Source organism: Cryptococcus neoformans, chromosome 5 (genome assembly GCF_000149385.1).
Source record: "Cryptococcus neoformans var. neoformans B-3501A chromosome 5, whole genome shotgun sequence".
Lineage (NCBI taxonomy): Eukaryota > Fungi > Basidiomycota > Tremellomycetes > Tremellales > Cryptococcaceae > Cryptococcus > Cryptococcus deneoformans.
Window position 1 is genome coordinate 1,208,769 of NC_009181.1, and position 21,568 is coordinate 1,230,336.

The following is a 21,568-nucleotide window of genomic DNA, read 5'->3' on the forward strand; positions in this document are numbered from 1 at the left end:
CCCAAGCAAGCCACGATCACCCCCATCCCAGCGAGCTATTCCCTCTTTTTAGTCGGTTACTCAGCCTTCACCTTCACTTCCTCCTCCTCCTCCTCATCCTCCGATCTCTCATCCTTCAAGTCTCTGTAAAATACAGCCCTCACCAAGATCCTCCAGATCAAAAAGTACCAGAACAAGTTGATCAGCTGGAGCAAAAAGATGGGAGTGAAGATCTGCCACTTCATCCACCAGCTGAGCCACTTGTCGTTCAAGGGGTCAAAGGCGGAACGTTCGGACGGACGGATGAGGTCAAATTGAGCCCAGACGGACCAAAGAATCCAGATGTTGAGGTAGTGGCGGAAGTAACTGCGGGGCGGGAAATTAGAGCCTTGGAGCATTGATGCTGAAATTTCTGGATGGATACTTACGACCACACAAAGATGAACCACGCGAATACAGGGACAGACCAAAAGTCAGAAACGTAGTTGACACACTTTGCGAGCTGTATGGATTGTGAGCGACACAGCACACCTGTTTAATGGCCGGGCCCGCAGACATACGGCAAGGAAGACGTCGGAAACATCCATAGTAACGAAGATGGAGACACCAATGTAGGTAAGCTGTGAAAAGTCAGTCTGCGGCTAGACATCGATCGAGTATCAGAATCTTACATAAACGTTGTAACTCCATCCAACCAACCAGAGGGTCACAATGTGCTACCTCATCATCAGCAAAGCCCTATATCTTTCTCGTCTGATATGCCTACGTGAGCGACGAGTTCCTTGAAATCTTTCCTTGGCTTTTCAATCTTCGCGGCAAGGAGGATAGTCTGCTGGAGCCAGTAGGCAGCTTGCACGAGGTAATAAGTCTTAAGTTCCCAAGACATTTCTCGGTGAGGGTATTCGAGCCAGAAATGCTCAGTCTTGTACCCTGCAGTCCACGTCAGCATTCTTTCCGCTTTTCGCGAATAAGACAAAACTGAAAAGAGTTGGACTTACACCAAGTGGGCAGACCGTGCATGACATACTGCAGCGATTGTCAGCATCTCACACTAGTTTACTCCTCGGGTTGACCTACGACACCGAGAGAACCAAGGATACTAAAGTAGAAGCAAGCATAACCCTCTGTTCCAAGGTCATTATCAATTCATTAAGGACGTTCTCAAAACGGCTTACGTTCTGTAAACCTCATGATCTTTCCGCCCTTGATACCCAAAGACATAGCCATAGGCCTAAACACCTTGAGAGTCATGAATTGTCTCACACTGTTTCCTTGTCAGACCTTATCCCTCTCTATCAAGTTCCTGCCCCATAAGGTCACTCACAAGCTCCAGAAGATGATGTAATTTGCCAGGAAGACCAGGTCCCACCATGACTTGCCGTACCTTCCATCAGGCAAGCGGTTTGAAGGGAAGATAAGGTGTTCAAAAATATTGGGGGTGTCGGGACCGAGAATGCCATAGTGCACGAGAAGACGATGATTGAAATAGAGGATAGGAGCGATAAGCATGAGCTTGAATGATGATGCTACAGAGTTTATGTTTTAACTCAAGCCTCTTCAATGCGCGTGCCGTGCCCCGTCCGTAAAAGGTACAACACAAAAGACCTACATGGGATTAGCATCCATCTGCCAGTCTTGACATCGTCCCAGAAACCGTTGGACTTGTAGATTTCGGGCAAAGCATCCCTGGTCCCCTTGCTCTTTGGTCGAGGACGGCTGGTGAGTGGCTTCACCTCCTCGACCGGTTGGCTATTTACCGAGGACACATTTCGTCAGTCTCGAACACTTGGGTGATATGTGATGCAGTATCTTACATAGAAGATCCTTGCTCATGGTTCAACGGGATTTGGCTGATAACAGGAGCAAAACATTTAGTATTTGTTTATCCAACATGAGGACCCGCCGGAAACTTGTCTGCTTTCTGCGGGCGAGAAACCAGACATCGTGTGTGGAGTACTCACTTGAGGGCGTTGGTAACGCTTGACCTTCGCCGATGGCTGGGTTTATTTGGTGTCACCGCTGGGCCGGGCATTGTTGTTGTCGAGATGGGGCTGAAAGAATGCGAGGAAAGAAAAACAAACTAAAAGAAAAAAAAGTCGAGGGCGGAGGATTCAGATCGCGTCGAGAGAAACGGACAAACCTCGGGCTACGTATACATATATGACGCGCCATACTGATTACAAAATGGGTCAGGGTGAATTAGAAAATTCTTCAGGGCCTGATTAGAACATTTGGTGAAGAGTGATTAGAAAAATGCCCGCCTACGACATTGCGACTTCAGGGACGATTCTCATATCCGACACTCCAAAATCATCTGCCACAGCAACGCGTTTAATTCTATTTACTCATCTCTTTCCTCACATTTCAACTACTGCTGGCCAGCTATCGAAGAGTACCTCAACATGACCGTTCAAGTTCACCTCTCAACCCCTGGGGCTGGCCCCTCTTCCGCTGCTGCCTCGTCCTTCGCTACTCCCGCCGTTGATGTAGAGGACACGCTCCGTCAAGTCGTGGCTCGTCTTCGAATGGCAAAGCGCATCGTGGTTGTATCAGGTGCGTCGTGTCCATTTTGACTGATCCTTGGATCCAATCGTGCTTAAATATGAATTTACTGTAGGCGCTGGCGTCTCCACAGCTGCTGCTATCCCAGACTTTCGTTCCGCATCTGGGCTTTTCAGCGGAAAGACCAAGGGTGGCCATTCGGTCAAGGACCTCTTTCACGTCCGCTGTCTTGCTGTAAGCACCGTCCATCATTTTGTATATCTCGAAGTGAACACTGATCTTCTGATAGCACCCGACGCTTCTTGCAAAACATCACGAGCTCATAACTTCTCTTTCGTCCCTTTCCACAGCCGCGCCGCCCACTCCCTTTCACACCTACTTGTCTTCCCTTGATAATGAAGGTCGTCTTCTCCGTTGTTATACCCAGAACATTGATGGACTAGAAGAAAAGACAGGCTTAGCTGTGGGTATCCCGTCAAACAAGAGAAAATCACCAAAAGCAAAGGGCAAGGAAAATGCCCCTTCCCTTTTATCTATATCAGATACACCCGAAACGTCCCTTGAACCCCCCGAGCCTCGTGTTATCCCTCTACACGGTCTTCTTTCCACGCTCCACTGTACCTTATGCCACACCAAACTCCCACTTTCTCCCCATCTCCCTTTACCGCCGACTTCCGTCCCATGTCCCACTTGCGAGCTTGCATCTTCCATCCGCTCAGCCCTTTCGGAACGATCACGGAAAAGCGGTACACTGCGCGCGAGCGTCGTGCTCTATGGCGAAGAGCATCCAGAAGGGGAATCGATTGGCAAATCGGTTAGCAAGGACTTGAAAGGAGTGGACATGCTCCTTGTCTGTGGTACAAGCCTCAGTGTACCGGGCGTAAAAAGGGTTGTTAAGGAGATGGCGAAATCAGCGAAATCGAAAGGGAGAGGAAAAGGAAAGCAGGGGCAAGATGTGAAGACGGTGTTTGTGAACGAAGAACCACCCAGTAAAGGGAGTGAATGGGACGGGATATTCGATATATGGGTTCAAGGAGATGTGCAAAAATTTGTGAAGGATTACCTCCAGAATCCAGATTTTGCTTCAACACCAACCAAGAGTTCACCAAAGAAGGTTTCCCCCTCTGCCACTACAAAACCATCCACACCAAAACGCACTCCAAACACTCCGAAAAAAAGAAAACTCCCAACAACCTACCTCCCTCCAACTCCTGTTTCACTCGAAAAGGACAACTCCAGTACCGGATCTCCTCAAGTATACGCTACTCCGACCAAACCACAATCAGCAAATGCCTCTGCTTATGCTGGTATGGGTGTACCCCCTACACCGCCTTTGACAGATGAAATACGCCCGACTAAGAGAATGAAAGTGGAGAGAAGGGAGAGGGAGGTATCGCCCACACCGACGAGGAAGGATGAAGTATCATTGCCACCCTCTGTGGAGATCCGGGGATAATCTGTGAGATTGCACTCGTAAATATGGTTTGAAGGCGATAATAAGCTTGGGACATCGATTCTTCAGCTGGTCTTGAAGAACCTGGGTCATGCTATTACGAATGGTCTTTTTATAAATCTTGCTTGCTTCCGTTTGCCCTGAGACAACGTCCGTTTTTGTCATAGTGGAATAGTTGTAAGTAAATTATACGTTTCCTGATAGTGTATAGCATGCAGCGTCATTTAATGTGCTCAATGATACTGGGGTATGTTTGCGTTCATGTATCTCTTCCTGTTACCACCCATGGTTATACACGGTGGCTGATCACCACATACTACTGTCAGTCAAAAAGTTCGCTTCCATCCTTTGCTAGGAGTTGACAAAAGAAATAGGAATCAAACCCGTCTCAGGCATCATCGTCGTATTTTTCCTTACACCTTTTTAGGACTACTCGTTCCTCCAAATTCTGCTATCCATTCACTATCAACTCCCTGCAAATCGGCAACAAGGTGCCCATATAAAGTATGCTATCTGTTTGCAGTTTCCCTTGCTGCGCCTCTTTCTCCCATCACCACCACCATCTTCTTCATTCCGACGAAGGAAAACAAAAATAAAAATGCACCCCGACTTTTCCCGCACCTTTATGCGTCTACCTGGAATCGCATTCTCCCCCACATGCCTCCTCGGTACCAATATATCATCACCATCTCCACCATACTCAGCCCCAGTTCCAGTTTCGCTCTCTGCTTCACCTGTTCTAGAACCTGAAGAGATGGCTCATATTATTACAGAGCTGCAGTCATCGACGGTTAGTGAAGAGAGAAGAAGGGTGTTACTAAAGTTGGTAGGTATCGAGGATGAGACCTGTGCATGTGCGGATGCGCTGGAGAAAACCCAAACCAATCGCGATGGAATATAGCTTGAATTGTTAGTGGAGTAGGAAAAAAGAACACTTTTCTATAGCCCTAAAAATGTCCAAGATACATGTCTGGATGCACTCTACTTTGACCTCTTGTACACCTTGGCCAAAAAACTCCTGAACACTTCCTTCTTCAAACCAGTTTTTTCCTCATCGACTTGCTCGATCAAAGCATTGATCTTCTCGTAGCTTTCCTTCTCGTACTTTTCGAATCGCTCAGGGATAGAGATAGGTGTTTGAGAGAAAAGCTCCTTGACGCGGGCTTCGCAGGTGCTGTCCTTTCGGCCATAGTTTTCATCGAGGATCTTACGCTGTTCAGGGGTAGCGTGAGCGAGGGCGGTGTTGACGTTCCAAGAGCACTTGTTGTCCTACAATACAAGGTAAGGATCTGTCTAGATATGTGCCCAGAAGGTTTTGGCTTACGAGGATATCAGTACCAATCTTGCCAATGTGCTCGGGCTTGCCGTAGCAATCGAGATAGTCGTCCTGAACCTGGAAGTACTCGCCGAGGGGGAGAAGGATTTTGAGGGCGAGATCGAAAGCAGCCTTGTCCTCAACACCGGACTGATTTTTGCTGTAAACTCTGATATTTCTTCCAGATAATAGACATGCTTACCATGTGCATGGCAAGAGCGACGGGGAGGTAGAAAGAGTAGAAAGCAGTCTTGTAAACGACAATGAGGTGGTGCCTGCGACCAAAAAGTCAGCGAATCGGCACATCACTGGGAGAAATATTAATTTACTTCTCGAGAGAGAATTTGTTCAAGTCGACGTGGTCTTCAGGCGCGGTAATGAGGTCGACCAACTGGCCGAGCTCAGTTTGGAAGGTAGTCTCTAGGAAGAGTTCCATCAAGTCGACATAGTATTTTTGGCTCCTGAAGTGTTTCTTGAGGAGGTAATAGATGGCGGCTTCAAGCATGAAAGCGTCGTTAATTGCGATGTTACCGACGTTAGGCTGGGTAGCTATATGAGTCCGTTGGTGCAAATATAGATAGCAAAGCAACTGACCACTCGGTACCAACAGGGCTGTCCTCGACGGGTAACGCTCTGGTCCATAATGTCATCGGCGACAAGGAAATAAGCTTGGAGCTAATCACAGGAGTCAGGATTATTTTCTGAAGTAGACATATGTTCACTTACGAGCTCTACACACCATCCAAGGATAGCGGCATTGGTGTATTCTTCCTCAGATAGTTCTCGGCCCTTGAGGATTTCGACAGTGTCGACGACGGACATACCACGGTTGAGCTTGCCTATATTGCGGAACGTTAATTGTGATTTTTGTGCCACTAAATTTAAAACTGAGACATACCACCGGGAGTGTTGTGGTAAAGTACCTATGGCAATGTCAGTTTTTGTTTACAAGCTGCTTTGTACCTAGGTGTTCTCTGGCAAAAGGATTTGCTCGACCTATCATGACGCTAGGTAGCTACACACCTTTTGGTACCACTCTACAGCATCCTTGGGCATACCCTCACCCTTGACATACGTCAAAAGCTCCTCGGCAATCTGGTCAAAGACCTTTTCGAAACGGGCCCTTCGCGCAGCCTTGGCGTCAACGGGAGTCTGAGCTCCAGCGTCCGGGCGGTTGTAGGAATGGCCGTCAATTTCGGGGTTGAGCGAGGACATTCTGGAGGGTTATAGAGGGAAAATTGGGGTTTTGAAAGAAAAAATGTATTTTGTTATTGAGAAGTCACCTCGTACGAGCGAAGAACTACCTCTAAGAACGCGCACAAACCTCTCTTGTGAATTTGATCCCGTCTCGCTTCTCTCGTCTATTCTGTCCTTGCACTTCGCCTTTTCTTCTCTCGTGTTGTCGTATTGAGCCCCAGTTGGCGAATTCATTCACCGACTGTGCGACAGAGCCCTCTCGTCCACTCACTTGCAACCCGACTTTCTCCTCCTTTTCCAGGTGTAAAGTCTCCTGGTGGAGTTGCCAACCGAGTAGACAGGAGGGAGATGGCGACGGTGTCAAAATCTTTGCCCCAACACTCTGGAGAACATGCAAATGGACGTATGGAGATCCCTCCGGCCTAGTTTGTGGGGACCATATCCTCCAATTCTCACAGGGCGACCGTCAGGGCCTTCTTCTTGATCGCCTTGCGGCCTACCCTCGACCTCCTGTGCCAATCTCTCGGCCCGAATACCCAAGCGCTGGCGTACCTTGGACGATGTATACCTCTTCTCGCAAGATCTCGAGGTGCTCAACAAGACTACCAAGCTCCTCGCCGATAAACAGCATGTCACCAAGCTAACTGAGAGAAACTGCAAGCTGGTGAGCTTCGATGACATTAGGCGCGATGTCCTCAAGATGCTCGGGACAATGATAGGGAGGAGGAAGAAGCGGGAGGAGTTTCTGGGGGACAAGATACGGAAGGAGGTGGAAAAGGTGAGCAGGCTCAAAAACCTTCCCCATCAGCGTGCGCTCCTCCTCCTTCGCTTTTGCATCCAGCAGAATCTTTGACATCTTCAAAGGAACCTGCGCTCGGTCGGCCTGCTAGATTTTGGGATAGGCTCGACACGATATTGTGGAGAAGGTGAAGAGCACTGCAGCCCAGCCTCCGCAACGAATAAGCGACATCGTCACCCCGAGAGAGATGAGTAAGCAAGAAGGGAAAGGTTGGTATATAAGGCAATAGATTTTGGTAGATCCATAATCCTCAGAAAATCGATACTGTTGTCCTTTCTCACTATCTTGCCTTCGAACAATTCTTCCTTTTAAAGTCGTTTCAGTCAGCCATTAGTCCAGCTCCTGCCCCTTCAGGCCCTGGCTATTCCTTCCTCTAAGTCCAGCTTCTGTTCCGCCAGCCTGGCAATTCCTCCGTCCGGCTCTGCTAGAGTAGATACCTTTCACCTTTTTTCGTCGAGTTCTACATCATCAGAGTTGAGTGCCGGGCAGCTGCGCTGACTGAAGTGACGCCCGTGACACACACACACCAGTTGCAAACAAATTGACATTCGCTTTCACCACTTGCGTGATCTCGTCTCCCAAAACTATCTTCCTCTCGCCCATCTGCCCACCCACCAGATGATTGCTGATGAACGAACTAAACCTCTGGCACCCGGTCCCATGAATGGATTCCTCGAGTTATTTGGTATAGTCTGGGAGGGGTATGCTGGCCCCTGGTGTTGTCTACTGGCGGCCTCATGAGTCGAGGAAACAGCGCATGAATGAAGAAGAGGGCGTGAAGAGATGCCTGGGGGAGTTTTTGAGGGTATGCAGAAGCGAGTTAGTGTGGAGCTAGTACGGGAAAGCGCTCACACACTGCTAATCTAAGGTAGGGGCGGAAAAAAGGTGGGAGGCAGTCTTAACTTAGGACGGAAGTTGAGTGAAAAAGAGTGGAGGAAGAAAGCAGCGGAAGTATTTTGTAGAATACATCACTGCAACTTCATAAAGTAAACATGAACCTGATGTAACCTCTATAACACCCTCATCTTTCAACTACTTCCGTCCCAATAATATCTTTTCTTCTTTTACCCAGATACCTCTCCTTCCCGATCTTACAACAATCTTTCAATCTCTGCCTTCCTCTCCAAAATCCCTATCGTCCAGTTAACCATCCTCTGTACGATCTCATCTATCCCTTCTACCAACTTCATTTCCTCCCCGCTTGGCTGTAACAACATATGTGCCGCATCCGCCACCCACTCCACTTTTACCTCCTTCCTCATCTCCTTCAAGTCCTTCTCCGTTGCCATACTATCTTCGATCGGGATGGTATGGTCTTCTTTACCGTGGATGATGTACGTTGGCGGTGTAGCGTCGGTTGAGGGAAGTAGAAGGGATCGTTTCGAAACTGGGATAGCTGCGAGTCGCTCTTCATACCGCAGTTTCGCAAGTTTCGCCGAAAGTTCTGGTTCGGAAAGGAGATAATCCAAAAACACCCCATCCCTCTGCCATTTCAAAAAAAGGCTGAATCTTCCCTTGGCTGACGTTAGTTTCCCATCCACAACAATATACGGATCCTCCGTCGTGACTTCGCCTCCTTTCATCTTCTCCAGCTCCTCTGCTCGCTTCATATCGTGTAAATGCACATTCGAAGGCATTGATTTTTCGATATCTGCCCCTTGGCACCAAAAGTCCAATAACCAATCCCCACTTTGTCCAAAGAAGTTAATCCATGCGATAGGACGGGGTTTGATGTCTGCAATCGTCGCTGCTGCTCTCGCTGGGTAATTTCCGCCTGAAGCTCCGTTCACTATTAGGTTGTCCTTGTCGACCATATAGCCCGAAGAAGCGAGAGTTTTAGCGAGAGGGGTAGAAGGGTCGGAAAGGTAGCTCATAAGGGTACGGACGTCGTTGACGATATCAGAAGGTGTACTGGGGAAAAGCAGGCGGTAGTCGGCGGAGACGAAGAGGATGCCTTTTGAGTTGAACAATGCTATGCGAGTAGGCCTTGGTCAGCTTCATATCTTTCTCGTCCTTGGAATGCGCAAGGGAGAATGAAAGGAACCTAGTTGAAAGCTCACCAGGCAAATTCGCCGGGAATACCATTACTCTCGATCCACCCACCATGCCACCCAGATGAAATTGCACTACCACCGGCATCTTTTTCAACTCCTTCTCTGCTTTTCCTTCCAGTTGCAGCTTCTGGCCATGCTCCTGTATCGCCTCTCCGCTTGCACTTCCAGGCTGAGGTATATAAGCATCCAGCTTGATATCATGCTTCGAGTCGTACACAAACGTCTTCAGTTTGGGTATACACAAGTCGGATCGATCAATGTGAGCTGTGGTCATGGTCTGTTTTTGATCTAGTTCTTATACCAGAGCTTTGCTCCATGCTCATTCTCCCCTTCTGTCTGCACATATGGGTAAGGAGTATATACAGTAAGATGTACTACTGGTTGGGACTTCGTTGTATTTGCAGAACTCCTCGGAAGGAGCTCCGCACTTCGTGATATGACGTCGGCGGAACGTTCGTAGGGTTCCTTTTCCGACGGAAGGAAGACAGTATGAGAGTGGAGGTTAACATCATATCTTATAGATATTCGCCAATCTGCACACGCACTTTTCCTTCATTCTCGTCGTCGAGTCTTTTCATACGTACTCGTTCTTCGATTTCTCTTCTAGTCCAGACACGTCTTGTTTTGTCATGCCTTGGAGGTCAATCGCATCAAGAATAAAGCATTGAACTCTGCTAAGGTCGTGATTTGCACGGCGCATGCAGATATGTTTCATTTTGAGTACGTAAGAGAAAGGTGTAACAAGAACGTTTTTGTAGTCAAAAGGAAAAATCATATGCTGAATCCACCTCGCTCCTCCCACTTCCACAAACTTGTTCCTCCTCCCCTTCTTATATTTCTCACTTGCCGACTCCTTCCCCTCCTCCTCTAAAGGCCTTCGATATGTTTTCTTTTCATCCTTCCCTCCTTTCCCGCATACGTACTTCGTTCTTCTCTACAACGACGCACACTCTCCATTATTAGTAGCCCACCTTACGTATACCCACACCATCCCCCACCCCTTAGAAGTATCATCCCCGAAAACATGTACTCTTTCAAGTATCTAATCGGTGTCAATGAGAATAAAACTCTTGGACCCCATATATCATGGCGACACATGCTGAGAATTCATGAGGGGAACATTATAACTAACACAGAACCGAAGATGTAAAAAAACGCCCTAAGTACTACACCCGATATGTCTATCTATCCTTGCCGACCGACGAAGCTTAATCGGCCCTGACGACAGGCTTCTCCTTTTCCACCATCTTCACCTCCTCTTCCCCCTCCCTCTCATCAATTTGCTCTTGCTTCTTCTTGCCCAGACCGATTCGCTTACCACCGAGGATAATCTGCTCGTCCTCAGTGAGCTGAAGGTCTTCGATGAAGAACATGGAAATCAGCATAGGGATTTGCAGGCAGGTAGAAACAATGGCAAGGACTGCATTCGCGTTAGCTGTAAGTACATGTTTTGGGCTGTAGGTTGCAAAGCTCACTCTTCATCGTATGCACATAGGACTTGAGAATGGCCAAACCAATCTCGGAATTGGGGTCGTAACTAATGGCGACTGTGATACTGCCATCTAGAAGGAACGTCAGCCCCTGAATGACCTGCGCCTGAAGAGAAAAATCGACTTACAGATCGTGGAAGCAAGGTTAGCAGAAGCGGCGGGAAGGTTATTGGCAAGAGCATCAGGCAAGATGTTGAGCCAGATAGCACCAGCGACGGCAATACTGCAACACATAATCAGCGATTGTCCTGGGAACCAAGAGATAAACTGGACTTACCCAATAGCACCACCCAAAGAGGCGGCAAAGTAGAAAATACCGGTGGCAATGGCAAGCTCACGCCTCCTGGAAGAAGCTTGCACGGTGATTTGAGCGGAAGTTTGGAACATCTAATTGTCAGCTCGGCCTCAGGCGATTATAAACTCACCCCTCGACCAACACCGTAGATGGCCTTGGCGATAACATAGCTGGCAATTGCACTCTTCCTACGAGGGTGTTGGACAAAGTTGATGTCTTTTCATCGTAAGCAAGAGCCTTATAATTTGGCTGATAACTACTCACCGATACCGATAGAAAGGGCACAAAGAGGGATACCGATCCACACAGGGTATCTAGTGTGGAAGAGTCGCTTGCCCAAACCAAGCTTGACACAAGCAGGGGTCCAGAATCGCATAACGAGACCGACAACGAGTGCGGTGACCTGGAAGACGATTCGGAGAGTATTGTCGATCATCGAAGCCTTGCTGGCAGATGTTCGGACGGCGACTTGCATAAAGGTTTGGAAATAAGTGGTGAAGACACCGTAGGACATGAAGTCACACATGTTGATAACAAACATAGACATGAGACTTCGATTTTTGAGAGTGTACCAGGGGATGAGAGGAAGACGAGGGGTGAAGAACCACTTAGGCCTCCATTTTTTAGGAATAGACCTGCGCAAACGTCAACTTCATTTTCCATCATGCCCAATGTTGACAATAAAAACTCACCAAACGATGAAAAGGACAAGAAGACCGAAACCAACACAGATCATGGCAATGTTGTCGTCAGTCCATTGCGACGCAACGCCCTTGGCAAGAGTCAGAGGAACCAAGATTAACGCCACACTAGCGACAAGAAGACAGGAACCGATGAGATCGTATTCGTGGAAGAGCTGGTCAATGACGTTGGTGTGCGGGGGAAGGCGAGGGACATTTGGGTTGCGTCGTACTCGTCGGTGCCAAGAAAACAAGATGGCGATGAAGGGAATAGCAAGGACAGTGTTTATGACTATGCCGATCAATCAGCACTTGAAGATGATGGAGCATCCAAATGGTAGCTGAAGCAATACATACTGGACCACATTCCGTAACCCCATCGCCAACCAGAAGTTGTGCCCCAGTTTTCCAAGATAAGCCCACCGATGGTCGAACCGCTATAAAGAGTGATGATGGCGCCTAACCATCAGTTTGCGTTAAGGGCATTTTACACTCACTGAAAGAATCTGCGGCGACGTTCCATAAAGCTCGTTCGCGAATAGCAGTAGTCTCGGCATAGTAGATTTGAAGAGCGATAGTGTAACCAGTACTCGACAACCCGCTGAAGACATTCGCGCCAATATACGTCTGGACATTCTTGCATCCGGCCATCATGGCGTCACTAAGAACCTAGACAGTCAGCTGGATATCCGCCCGCTCATTGACTTACAGTGAAGACGACCATGGAAATGATAATCGAAGGAGAGATACGCCCTACATTATCGCAGATTTTGGGAACCTGGACGGTCAGTCTCTATTTGCGGCTTTTCACGGCTTACAATGAGGTAGGCAATCATAGAGAAGACTCGGGAAACAACAGCGGCAGCAGCAAGCTCAGAGTGACTCTTGAAGGCACTGGTGGCATAAGCTGTGAAGGTGGTCTGTGTGTATTGCGCGAAAGCCATCCCGAGAGCGAGGACGGTAAGGCTATTCCTCTGTCATCAGTTGCGCGCCGCAGTTGGACGGAAATTAACACTCACGCAAGATAAGCAATCCTGATATCCTTCTTGGTGATCACAGAAAGAACACGGCTTGCGGAGGCAATGCCTCGCTTCACCGGGGCCTTGGGATCCTCACTGAACTCAGAAGAGCTGTCTTCAAACTCATTTTGATTGAGCCTAGGAAGGTTGGGTTCGTCGTATTCTACCCTGTCCCCTTGCTGATGATGAGGAGCTGACATGGCCGGTCAAATTGGTTACGTTGGTCGGGGATTTCTATCATAATGATCCACATCTTTCGTCTTTATATGAGTGGTAACTATAATACTCCGTGTATGGTTACTCGTCTAGCAACTTTTTTAGTTTGCTTAATCGGCCGATAAGGATTACCTTCTGACCAAAAAGAAAAAAAAAGTTCATGAAAGAAACTGAGAGCATCAACCGTCTTTCAGGTTGCCAAGGGTGCGGATTCTAAAAATGAGTCCGAAAAGAAAGTGGTGAAAAAAGGGAAATTTTGTGGAGCATGAGGTACGGTGGGCATACTCGTGAGATTCGGTGGATAGACAGCGGATACCGCAGATCGAGATGATCGGCGGCATGAGACATGGGACACGAAATCATGAGACTGCCAGCTGCGAGACATGAAGCCCGGGAGAAGACGAGAGGAAGAGCAAAAAACGAGGAAATTTGTCGAAACCTTGATATGAACACTGTAGCTGCGCAGGATGATGATGTAGGGTTATTAAGGGTAGAGTGAAGGGTGACCGGTTATCTCAACTGTATCTGATAAATCTGATTAGTTGAATGCTCCAATAACCTCTTTGGACAATCAAATCAATGCTCGGGAAAAGTGGGAATAACCATGAAATGTATATTTTCGGCCGCTGCAACGGGACTTGGCAGGGAAGGTGTGAATTGGTGTACCTGGCTATGGTGAGTACCTGGTCCATATCATCCCGACAACGTCAGCAGGAGGATTCCCCCAAAGCCCCAAGTCGGCTTCGGGATCCAGCCTCTGCTGAACATTTGCTTGCTGGTCAGTTGTTGTCGATTCTCTACCAAAGCTTTCTGTCCTCCCTTCTCTTGCGCAATTACTCCACTCACGCGACGACTGCAATATCCGGCCACTCCACATTTTTCGTTGTCTTTGCTGATGTCTCACATATCACATAATGAATGGCTATGTTGTGTGATAGTCGTTAAAGTCATCATCTTCTCAGAGACCAAAGAAAGAGGCCCCACTTCACCTCGTTTGCGCAGAAACCATTCTCGAGTGCTTGCGGTTTGTTATACGTAGTCGAGAATCGGACGAAAACAAAACGAACGCGGAAATGTGTTTGTAGCCTCCCCGCCCGACACCGCCCACTACCGGTGCTTACTGGACATGTCCGCTTAATTATCGTTTTATTATTATTTCTACCTCACTTTTTTTTTGCTCTGACCAGTATTTTCCGAGCGATCCGCCTGATCTTTGTTCGTGCCCCCCCCCCCTCCCTTCATTTGCTTTTGCCATGTTTGTGTCCAATTTGTGCAGCGTTTACAGCTGCCTGCTGGCAATCGAGAAGCATGGGTTGTTATTAAGCCCATATTCATGTTCATAGTACTGTACGTTCTTTGTAATACTACTAAAACATCAGCCTGGCATCAAGCGTACCCGGAGTCCCAGCCGCAAAAGAACTTGATTCTAATAAACCCTCTGTCGGTAGGCCCAGCGGGTGGTCCATCTTTTAATCCCCGATGCCAGTCTCTCTCTTTTTCCTTATTTCGGCTGATGGTTTAGAGAACTTCGTCCGCCCCCTTCTACCCATTATTTAACTGCAAATTAGCCGAGGCTGCAAATCTGGGAAAATCCTTCTTCCTCCCTCTTCGCTTGCTTTTGCCTCGCCTTCTGCACCTTTGTCGCCCAGTGACTTCCACATTCTTCCTTATTCTCTTTTTGTCGATCAATTATGCACCAATGCTCTTTTGCGTTCCATTCATTGTTTATTGCTTGTTGTTGGTTACTCTGGTGAGTTACTTCTTGTCTGTAACCGAGACCCGAAACATCGGCCATAATAATGAAGTCTATCTATGTGACTTTTGAGATCCGAGAAGGAGCCCTGTCCAAGGCAAGTCAATTATGCACACATTCCCAACGTCAGAATTAGATATAACTGTATCGAGGTATTTAATAAAACTATTCCCCATATTTCATATTTTGCCTCATGTCTAGTAACTGGCTCTTAACATTCATTTGACTATGATGCGCAGTCAGATCGTCGAATGACAAATACAGGTCATAACTCATGAATGATCATGAGGCCTTGACACCGGGTTATTTTTTATCTTCCGGCACAACACAAACACCGGATATCAAAAACGAGACGGCATGCAGTGACCGATGGTCGGAGACACAGATAGGATAACAGACGCCATCGAAGCAAAGTGTCAGTTGCGACTATCATCGAAAATCGAACATCTCCCGTTTCAACAGCACAAATCGAGCGAAACCACGTTGTACCGCGAGCCTCAAACATCCAGCGAGATATAGTGCCGTGATACATACAGCCGAGTAATACAACCTTTACAACGAGGATCATCTAGAAGCAGCCGTACTTGCGCTCGCAGCGAAGTTTGCACCTCCTGTACCAGGGACGCCCACATCTGCTGAAGTCGCGAGTTCCGTCTGTATTTTATAAGCATCGATGGACTTGGCGTTGATTAGCTTACCTGTTGCTCCTTTATTAACGTGTTGAAACGCTGCCAGAGCATCAGTATATTTCCAGCAATTTTCCCCACCGACTTACACCCCATAAAGACGCAACCGTTGTAAATTCCCTTCCCACTCCGTAAACTTGCTCTAAAGTTCGGTTCAATGTATTCATGTTGCCCATGAGCTCTTCAAAGTTCTTTGCACTGAGTCAGTATCGAATTTGCAGTAGAAATACCAACAAAAACCTTACTGTGGAGATTTCTTCGATTAGCCTCGCCTTTTCCCTCTCGAAGAAAGACTCTGAAGGAGCGAGTGCATCATAGACATTCGATGGTCTTGATAAAGACATCTTGGAGTACTAGCTTTCCTGTTGAGTGATTTCTGAAATGTGAATATTAAGTCGCAAGTAGTACTTTTAAGAATTGATTTTTGTTTATCTTGTTTGGCTCGACGCGAAGTGATCGCAGACCGTGGTGGATACACTCATACCTCACAAAGAAAGGTTTACGTAAAAATTCACCTCGTCGTCCCTTCGGCTATTAATTGCTTAAGACTTGTCTAAAAAGGAGAAATTGAGTTCACTTGGATCTTCAAGGTCTCCGTAGACGCTGGATGCTTGTTGAATCTGATGAAACTATGCGGCGCAAAAATATATCTTCTCTCTTGTGCCGAGTCTGACATAACATCAGATACTGGGGAAGCCGAAGTTTCGATCGGGATCCGAGAAATTTGGCCCTTTCCGCCAGCGGACGATAATATCTCACAGCGGACCTGTCCGTAAGAACGGGATCAAATTCATAACTATGATGGGAAGGTAACGTAACGTGAGCGTCGTAACGGCTGGCCCTTGCCGGCCAAAGTTTTGACGGGACGGTGTCCCGATCTCCGTGGGCGTGCGTTTCCCCCCCAGGGATGCCTCCACCTTACACGTCACGACTTGCTGGTCGGCTCAAGTGCTGCGATCCGGGTCCTGCAGCGAGCTAACCCTCTTTTTCATTGCCTTTGGTTTTCAAAACACATCACAAGACCGCCATGTCGCAAGTACGCTCAAGAGCCTCCCAGGGTGGGAAAGGCAAGGATGAGCCCCAGAAAAGGCTGGATAAGAAGGACGTGAGCTGTTCTTACTTTGGCACTTTGCTACTTCTGAGTCGCTCGAATGCTGACTTTGGGGTCCTGATGTAGATTGACAGAAAAGTCGAGCAAATACAAGCCCTTGGCGTATTAAGGACGATTCTTTCATGCTTGGGTCTTGTAGCTGTCTTGTGGTTCGGCTGGAAGGTGTGTGGATACCCTGGAATTTCACAAGGCATGAACTGATCGCCTTTTTTTATACAAGACCGTGGCACCCATCTTGGAGAAAAAGACAAGCCCTCCTGTGATTCCGCAAGCAAAGCTTCCTGGAAGCAAATTCGGCACTATCAAGCCTTCGGATCTTCCTAAAATCAACCTAAGCACCAAGCTTGAAGCAGACATTGAAAAGAGGGAGGCAGTCAAGGAAGCTTTTGAGGTGAGAGATCGATGACGTCGTGGGAGTGGCATTACTAACGACTAGGGCTGTAGTGGAGTTGGCATGCATATGGTATGTGCTAGGAGATAATGAATTATTATTACTGACGGGACAATGTATAGAGAAGCACGCTTGGGGAGCCGACGAAGTAAGTCAACCTCACCTAGCCCTGCGGACGAGTCAACTGACACGTATGTTTAGTACCAACCCTTGACCCAGACAGGCTCCAACTTGACTTCTGCCGGTGGCGTTGGGTACACAATCGTGGATTCTATTGATTCTTTGCTCATCATGGACTTGATTCCAGAGTACCAAAGGGCTCGAGACTGGGTCCGCGATCATCTTAACTTTGACAAGGATGCCCAGTTCAACACATTTGAAACTACCATTCGTCTCCTCGGTGGCCTTCTCTCTGCGCACTATCTCAGCTCTACCCACTCGTCCCCTGCCATCCAGGCCGATGCTCCTCTTTACCTCGATCTCGCCATCGACCTCGGTGAACGTCTTCTCGGCGCCTTCACCTCCCCTACCGGCATCCCTTGGTCAGGAATCAACCTTGCTACTCGTCAGGGTATTCCTGATAGAGACAACCAGGGCGTTGCCAGTTTGGCTGAAGCCGCTAGTTTGCAATTGGAACTCAAATATCTTAGTCATTTAACAGGAGACTATGTGTACTGGAAGAAGGCAGAGAAGGTGACCGAGATCATTCGAGCGCAGGCAATCCATGATGGTATTGCTCCCATCTTCATCTCGTGAGTTCCACAGCACATGTAGGAGACCGTGAGCTGACGCTATTTTAGTCCCGTGAATGGGCAGTTTGTGGCTTCTGAGATCCGACTTGGGTCCAGAGGTGATTCTTACTACGAATACTTGCTCAAGTAAGTTTGATAATGCATCATAGCGACAACAGAGCGCTGACTTGTTTTTCAGGCAATGGCTTCAAACTGTAAGTTACAATATAATGCGGAAAATTACCGACGCTGATGCTGCAACAGAACCGACAAGAGCCCGTTTACCGCGATGTAAGGACCACACTCCCTAATCAGCGAATTTCTTTTGACATTTTTTGCAGATGTATGACGAAGCTATGGTCGGTATTAAGAGGCACCTCATTGGACAAACTAGCAAATCCAACCTCATCTTCACCCAGGAACTCCATCCTGCTCGACACCCGCGAGATCAAAGTGCCACATGGCAAGTCGTCCCCAAGCAAGACCACCTAGTCTGCTTCTTGGGCGGATCGTTCCTGCTCGGTATCACAGAAGGCGGAAAGAGAGATTTAGATTGGGAGAATATGGAAGAAAAGGACAGGGAGGATTTCCTCGTTGGTCAGGGGATCATCGAAAGTTGTATGAAGACCCATGACACTGCAACGTGAGTGCCTGCTGTTTTTTTCGGTTGGCATATGGGTGTTGACACACATCCATATATCGCAGCGGATTGGCTCCTGAGATTGCCATGTTTGTGCAATGGAGCGATGATCGAGCTAATGAGGAGGATTGGTACATCAAACCTAACCAGTAAGTTTTTTCACTACCTTACCCCAAGTACCTCATTAACAAGCACTCAATGTCGTAGCAACGGCATCCTCATCGATGGGCGCAATATCCTTCGACCCGAGACTGTTGAGTCTCTCTTTCTCGCCTACCGAGCCACCGGTGATGAGAAGTACCGCCGATGGGGATGGCAAATATTCGAGGCTTTCCAGAAGTGGTGTAGGGTCGAAGACGGCGGTTATGCGGGTATTGAGGATGTGCAATCTATGCCGCCCAAGCAGTTGGACAGAATGGAGACGTTTTGGCTCGGAGAAACACTGAGTGAGTCTAGCATACAGAGCAAAAGGAAATGTATCTAATCGATTTGCAGAGTATCTGTACTTGCTCTTCGATGATGCAGATCACATCCCACTTGACAGTGAGTCAGTTTTCGCTTGAGGCCGGTTAATATGCTTACTGCCTGCCACAACATAGAAAACATCTTCAACACCGAAGTAGATCTCTTTCATTCTATGTCAACACAGTAGACCAAGCAAATGAGCTGATCCTATTCTCTTAGGCCCATATCCTTCCCGTTTTCACGCCCGAATACGTCTCTTCTTTCGCCCTTTCATAGAGCATTCAAAGCATGCAATCTCACAAATGTATATGCAGAACGTAACAAGTAATGTGTATATTACTATGATACATACCAGTTATTCCATTGTAAAGCTCAGTAACCCTGTCTCTTTGCCCTCTCCACCTGGGCAAGCACCCCCAAGACATCCTTCATTGCTTCTGTGTGCAACTTGATATCCACGAAACATTTTCCCTCATCTTGAGACGACGACGAACGCTTGCCAAGGGAGCTTGCGGTAGTATCCAGGGATCTTGAAAGACGAGTGAGAGTCTCGGATAGAGAGTCAGAGGTAGTAGAGAGAGTGGCGAAGAGGGCAGAGTCGGGGCTAGGTGGTGTAGGGCGACTGATTGGGGCTGGGAGAATTCCAGGAGTTGGCCTAGTAGAGAAGGTCTTCTAGCAGACATTAGTTTTGAGACTGATGATACACAAAGCGACCACATACTCTGGCTCCTGCTGCAGTCTGTTCAATCTCATCAGACGCTTCGGGCGCAATGTTCTCGGAAACAGCCTGGTTCACCAATTTGCTTTCCGATTCTTTCGCCTTTCTTTCAAACTCTCCCACGCCAACTTCCTTTCCTTTCCCCTTGCACACCGATTGGTTTGTACCTGAAGTAGTAATGCCGTAAAGCTCTCTCCTCTTCCTGCTCCTAGGGCTCTCTCCGTCCTGAACCGATCTACTTGAAGGGGCGGTTTGAGTAGTGGAAGTAATAGGAGCACTGCGAACCCAGTCCGTTGGAACACTGCTCTCATCGACCCATCTCCCTCCGCAGCTCACGCACATCTTCCTTCCATCTTTAGAACCATCTGCCTTTCGTGGATACCCCACTAAAGGGATGCCTCGACATGAAGGGTTGGGGCAGTTTTCACCTAAGAGAGAATATCCCTTCAGCAAAAGATTGGATATTGATTCCGCAGGGTCGGGTTCGGATGCAGATACTTTGGATTGGGCCTGAGATTCTGGAGGCGAGATCGTCTGCGATATTGTGGCGGATGAGGGTGTAGATCCTGCGGAAGATTGCGATACAGGAGGGGCAGGTCGGGCGGCGACTCGGCCTTGTGGACGTCCATCGCAAAGCGCACAAAACTGAATTCTCTCCCGATTGTCTCTTTCGGCAATAGCACTTGGTTCACGCATGAGAGGAGTTGTCTTGCACTCCGAGCAATGAAGATCTGTAAGCGTCCAGCCTTTGAGCATGTATTCGCCGAGCTAAAGTAACCTTTAGTAGCGGCCACATAAAACATTTAAGATAGATAAACGTACAATGGCGGAAATTGTTTCGAGTTGCGACATGGCGGGTGCTGGCATATTCTTTCCAAAATGAGTTAAGAGAAAAGACAAAATGATGAATCAAACGAATATAGTGAAGATAAATGAACGATGCCGCAAGAACACGCAGCATAAAGTTAGTATAAGAGCATAAAACGCACTGAGATCAGGACACCCTCAGACCAGTCGGGAGTTTTCAGCAGAGTGGGAGTACCATACAAACGCACTCGGTTCGCCAGAGTCGGCAAGTGCCGCACTCATCTGACAGGAGTACGAGTACTCCTCTAAAATGGGTTCAATCGGGAGTCGAGTGAGGCTCGCTCTGATGTCATAGTCGGCTCTGGTTATGGCTCACATCTCACTCTGCTGAAAACTCCCGATTGGCCTGCCTGTCTTCGTTGCGTACCACACCTGCCTTTTTTTATTATGCGAGACGATGCTTTACTCACTACATGCTTGGCTTTGATCCTACCACTGAGTGTGTTGGTTTTTGCGCTACTCAGGCCTTCCAACTGACAGCTTACTATATTATCCACTGCCAGATCCCAAGGTTTGAATTCGAGCTGATGAGCTCGATTGCTTGTCCCAATTCTTCGTCGAGTAATGCGAAGCTGAAGAAGCAGTATCACCAAAACAAATCTGCTTGGACGTGTAGACCACCCTAGAAATCGAACTATGCCAGATCGCGTTCTCCAGAAAAGATTCTCCTGGCCGGTTATTAACTGATGCTGCTTTGAAAGTACTGAATGATTGATACCTGGAGCGAAGACAGCTTGTTGAAACGGGATCATGGAGAGCAAAGTGTAGTTATTTCGTCTATTTTCATCTGTAAGCTGTCAACAGTAAAAAAAAAAATGATGCAGAGACAACAGCAAGAAGATTAAGCATGGCAGTTCGTTATATTTAATGATACTTTCTTCTGGAGACACCCCGTCGTACGCGACGTGGACAAGTGAGGACTCTACGGCAACGTTGTACAACTTATCGCTGGCGGTTTATATTAGCAGTAGATTGATGACTGATTTTTCTGAGATTTGTGACCAATTGTCCTAGATGTTCCAGTACTACGCTTCTGCCAGCTAGATGCATAAAAACAAGAAAACTTTTGCGAGGATGAATGTAAAAACAAAAAAATTGTTTGGGGGTCAGCCGCGGATCGAACGCGGGACCTCTTCAACGGTGCTCCTTGAAGCCCAAATGAAGCGCGATACCACTACACTACAAACCCCAACTTGTTGTTAAACTT

At 47.8% G+C, this 21,568-nt stretch overlaps 8 protein-coding genes and 1 non-coding gene across 9 annotated transcripts; 2 read left to right on the forward strand and 7 right to left on the reverse strand.

Moving 5' to 3' along the window:
• Positions 1-56: 56 nt before the first annotated feature.
• CNBE4490 (hypothetical protein) lies at positions 57-2,011 on the reverse strand (the record flags this gene model as incomplete). Its single annotated transcript, XM_770083.1, has 12 exons — positions 57-345; positions 408-481; positions 540-599; positions 651-695; positions 746-909; positions 978-1,005; positions 1,057-1,103; positions 1,155-1,243; positions 1,304-1,505; positions 1,589-1,728; positions 1,794-1,829; positions 1,941-2,011. The coding sequence occupies 12 exons, from the start codon at positions 2,009-2,011 to the stop codon at positions 57-59; spliced, it is 1,245 nt and encodes a 414-aa protein (XP_775176.1).
• A 370-nt stretch (positions 2,012-2,381) lies between these two features.
• Positions 2,382-3,937, forward strand: CNBE4500 (hypothetical protein; the record flags this gene model as incomplete). Its single annotated transcript, XM_770084.1, has 3 exons — positions 2,382-2,532; positions 2,597-2,715; positions 2,771-3,937. 3 exons carry the CDS (start codon positions 2,382-2,384, stop codon positions 3,935-3,937), a joined length of 1,437 nt encoding a protein of 478 aa, XP_775177.1.
• Positions 3,938-4,915: 978 nt separating this feature from the next.
• Positions 4,916-6,464, reverse strand: CNBE4510 (hypothetical protein; the record flags this gene model as incomplete). The annotated part of the gene is made up of 8 exons (XM_770085.1): positions 4,916-5,203; positions 5,259-5,399; positions 5,452-5,524; positions 5,579-5,790; positions 5,844-5,924; positions 5,976-6,088; positions 6,148-6,172; positions 6,273-6,464. 8 exons carry the CDS (start codon positions 6,462-6,464, stop codon positions 4,916-4,918), a joined length of 1,125 nt encoding a protein of 374 aa, XP_775178.1.
• A 1,872-nt stretch (positions 6,465-8,336) lies between these two features.
• CNBE4520 (hypothetical protein) lies at positions 8,337-9,573 on the reverse strand (the record flags this gene model as incomplete). The annotated part of the gene is made up of 2 exons (XM_770086.1): positions 8,337-9,217; positions 9,306-9,573. The coding sequence occupies 2 exons, from the start codon at positions 9,571-9,573 to the stop codon at positions 8,337-8,339; spliced, it is 1,149 nt and encodes a 382-aa protein (XP_775179.1).
• A 934-nt stretch (positions 9,574-10,507) lies between these two features.
• Positions 10,508-12,983, reverse strand: CNBE4530 (hypothetical protein; the record flags this gene model as incomplete). The annotated part of the gene is made up of 12 exons (XM_770087.1): positions 10,508-10,719; positions 10,775-10,861; positions 10,918-11,012; positions 11,067-11,176; positions 11,215-11,300; positions 11,349-11,719; positions 11,777-12,056; positions 12,122-12,223; positions 12,262-12,433; positions 12,474-12,542; positions 12,583-12,730; positions 12,784-12,983. The coding sequence occupies 12 exons, from the start codon at positions 12,981-12,983 to the stop codon at positions 10,508-10,510; spliced, it is 1,932 nt and encodes a 643-aa protein (XP_775180.1).
• Positions 12,984-15,316: 2,333 nt separating this feature from the next.
• On the reverse strand, positions 15,317-15,782 carry CNBE4540 (hypothetical protein; the record flags this gene model as incomplete). Its single annotated transcript, XM_770088.1, has 4 exons — positions 15,317-15,406; positions 15,451-15,480; positions 15,528-15,629; positions 15,684-15,782. 4 exons carry the CDS (start codon positions 15,780-15,782, stop codon positions 15,317-15,319), a joined length of 321 nt encoding a protein of 106 aa, XP_775181.1.
• Positions 15,783-16,465: 683 nt separating this feature from the next.
• Positions 16,466-19,052, forward strand: CNBE4550 (hypothetical protein; the record flags this gene model as incomplete). The annotated part of the gene is made up of 15 exons (XM_770089.1): positions 16,466-16,543; positions 16,616-16,711; positions 16,770-16,940; positions 16,994-17,012; positions 17,063-17,088; positions 17,142-17,692; positions 17,741-17,818; positions 17,871-17,886; positions 17,936-17,962; positions 18,013-18,314; positions 18,377-18,460; positions 18,519-18,757; positions 18,807-18,854; positions 18,911-18,930; positions 18,996-19,052. The coding sequence occupies 15 exons, from the start codon at positions 16,466-16,468 to the stop codon at positions 19,050-19,052; spliced, it is 1,812 nt and encodes a 603-aa protein (XP_775182.1).
• Positions 19,053-19,148: 96 nt separating this feature from the next.
• CNBE4560 (hypothetical protein) lies at positions 19,149-20,361 on the reverse strand (the record flags this gene model as incomplete). The annotated part of the gene is made up of 3 exons (XM_770090.1): positions 19,149-19,448; positions 19,498-20,262; positions 20,317-20,361. 3 exons carry the CDS (start codon positions 20,359-20,361, stop codon positions 19,149-19,151), a joined length of 1,110 nt encoding a protein of 369 aa, XP_775183.1.
• Positions 20,362-21,463: 1,102 nt separating this feature from the next.
• Positions 21,464-21,550, reverse strand: CNBEt030. Its single transcript is given in 2 exon segments — positions 21,464-21,500; positions 21,514-21,550. It is a non-coding gene; the product is annotated as a tRNA-Pro (tRNA).
• Positions 21,551-21,568: the final 18 nt, after the last annotated feature.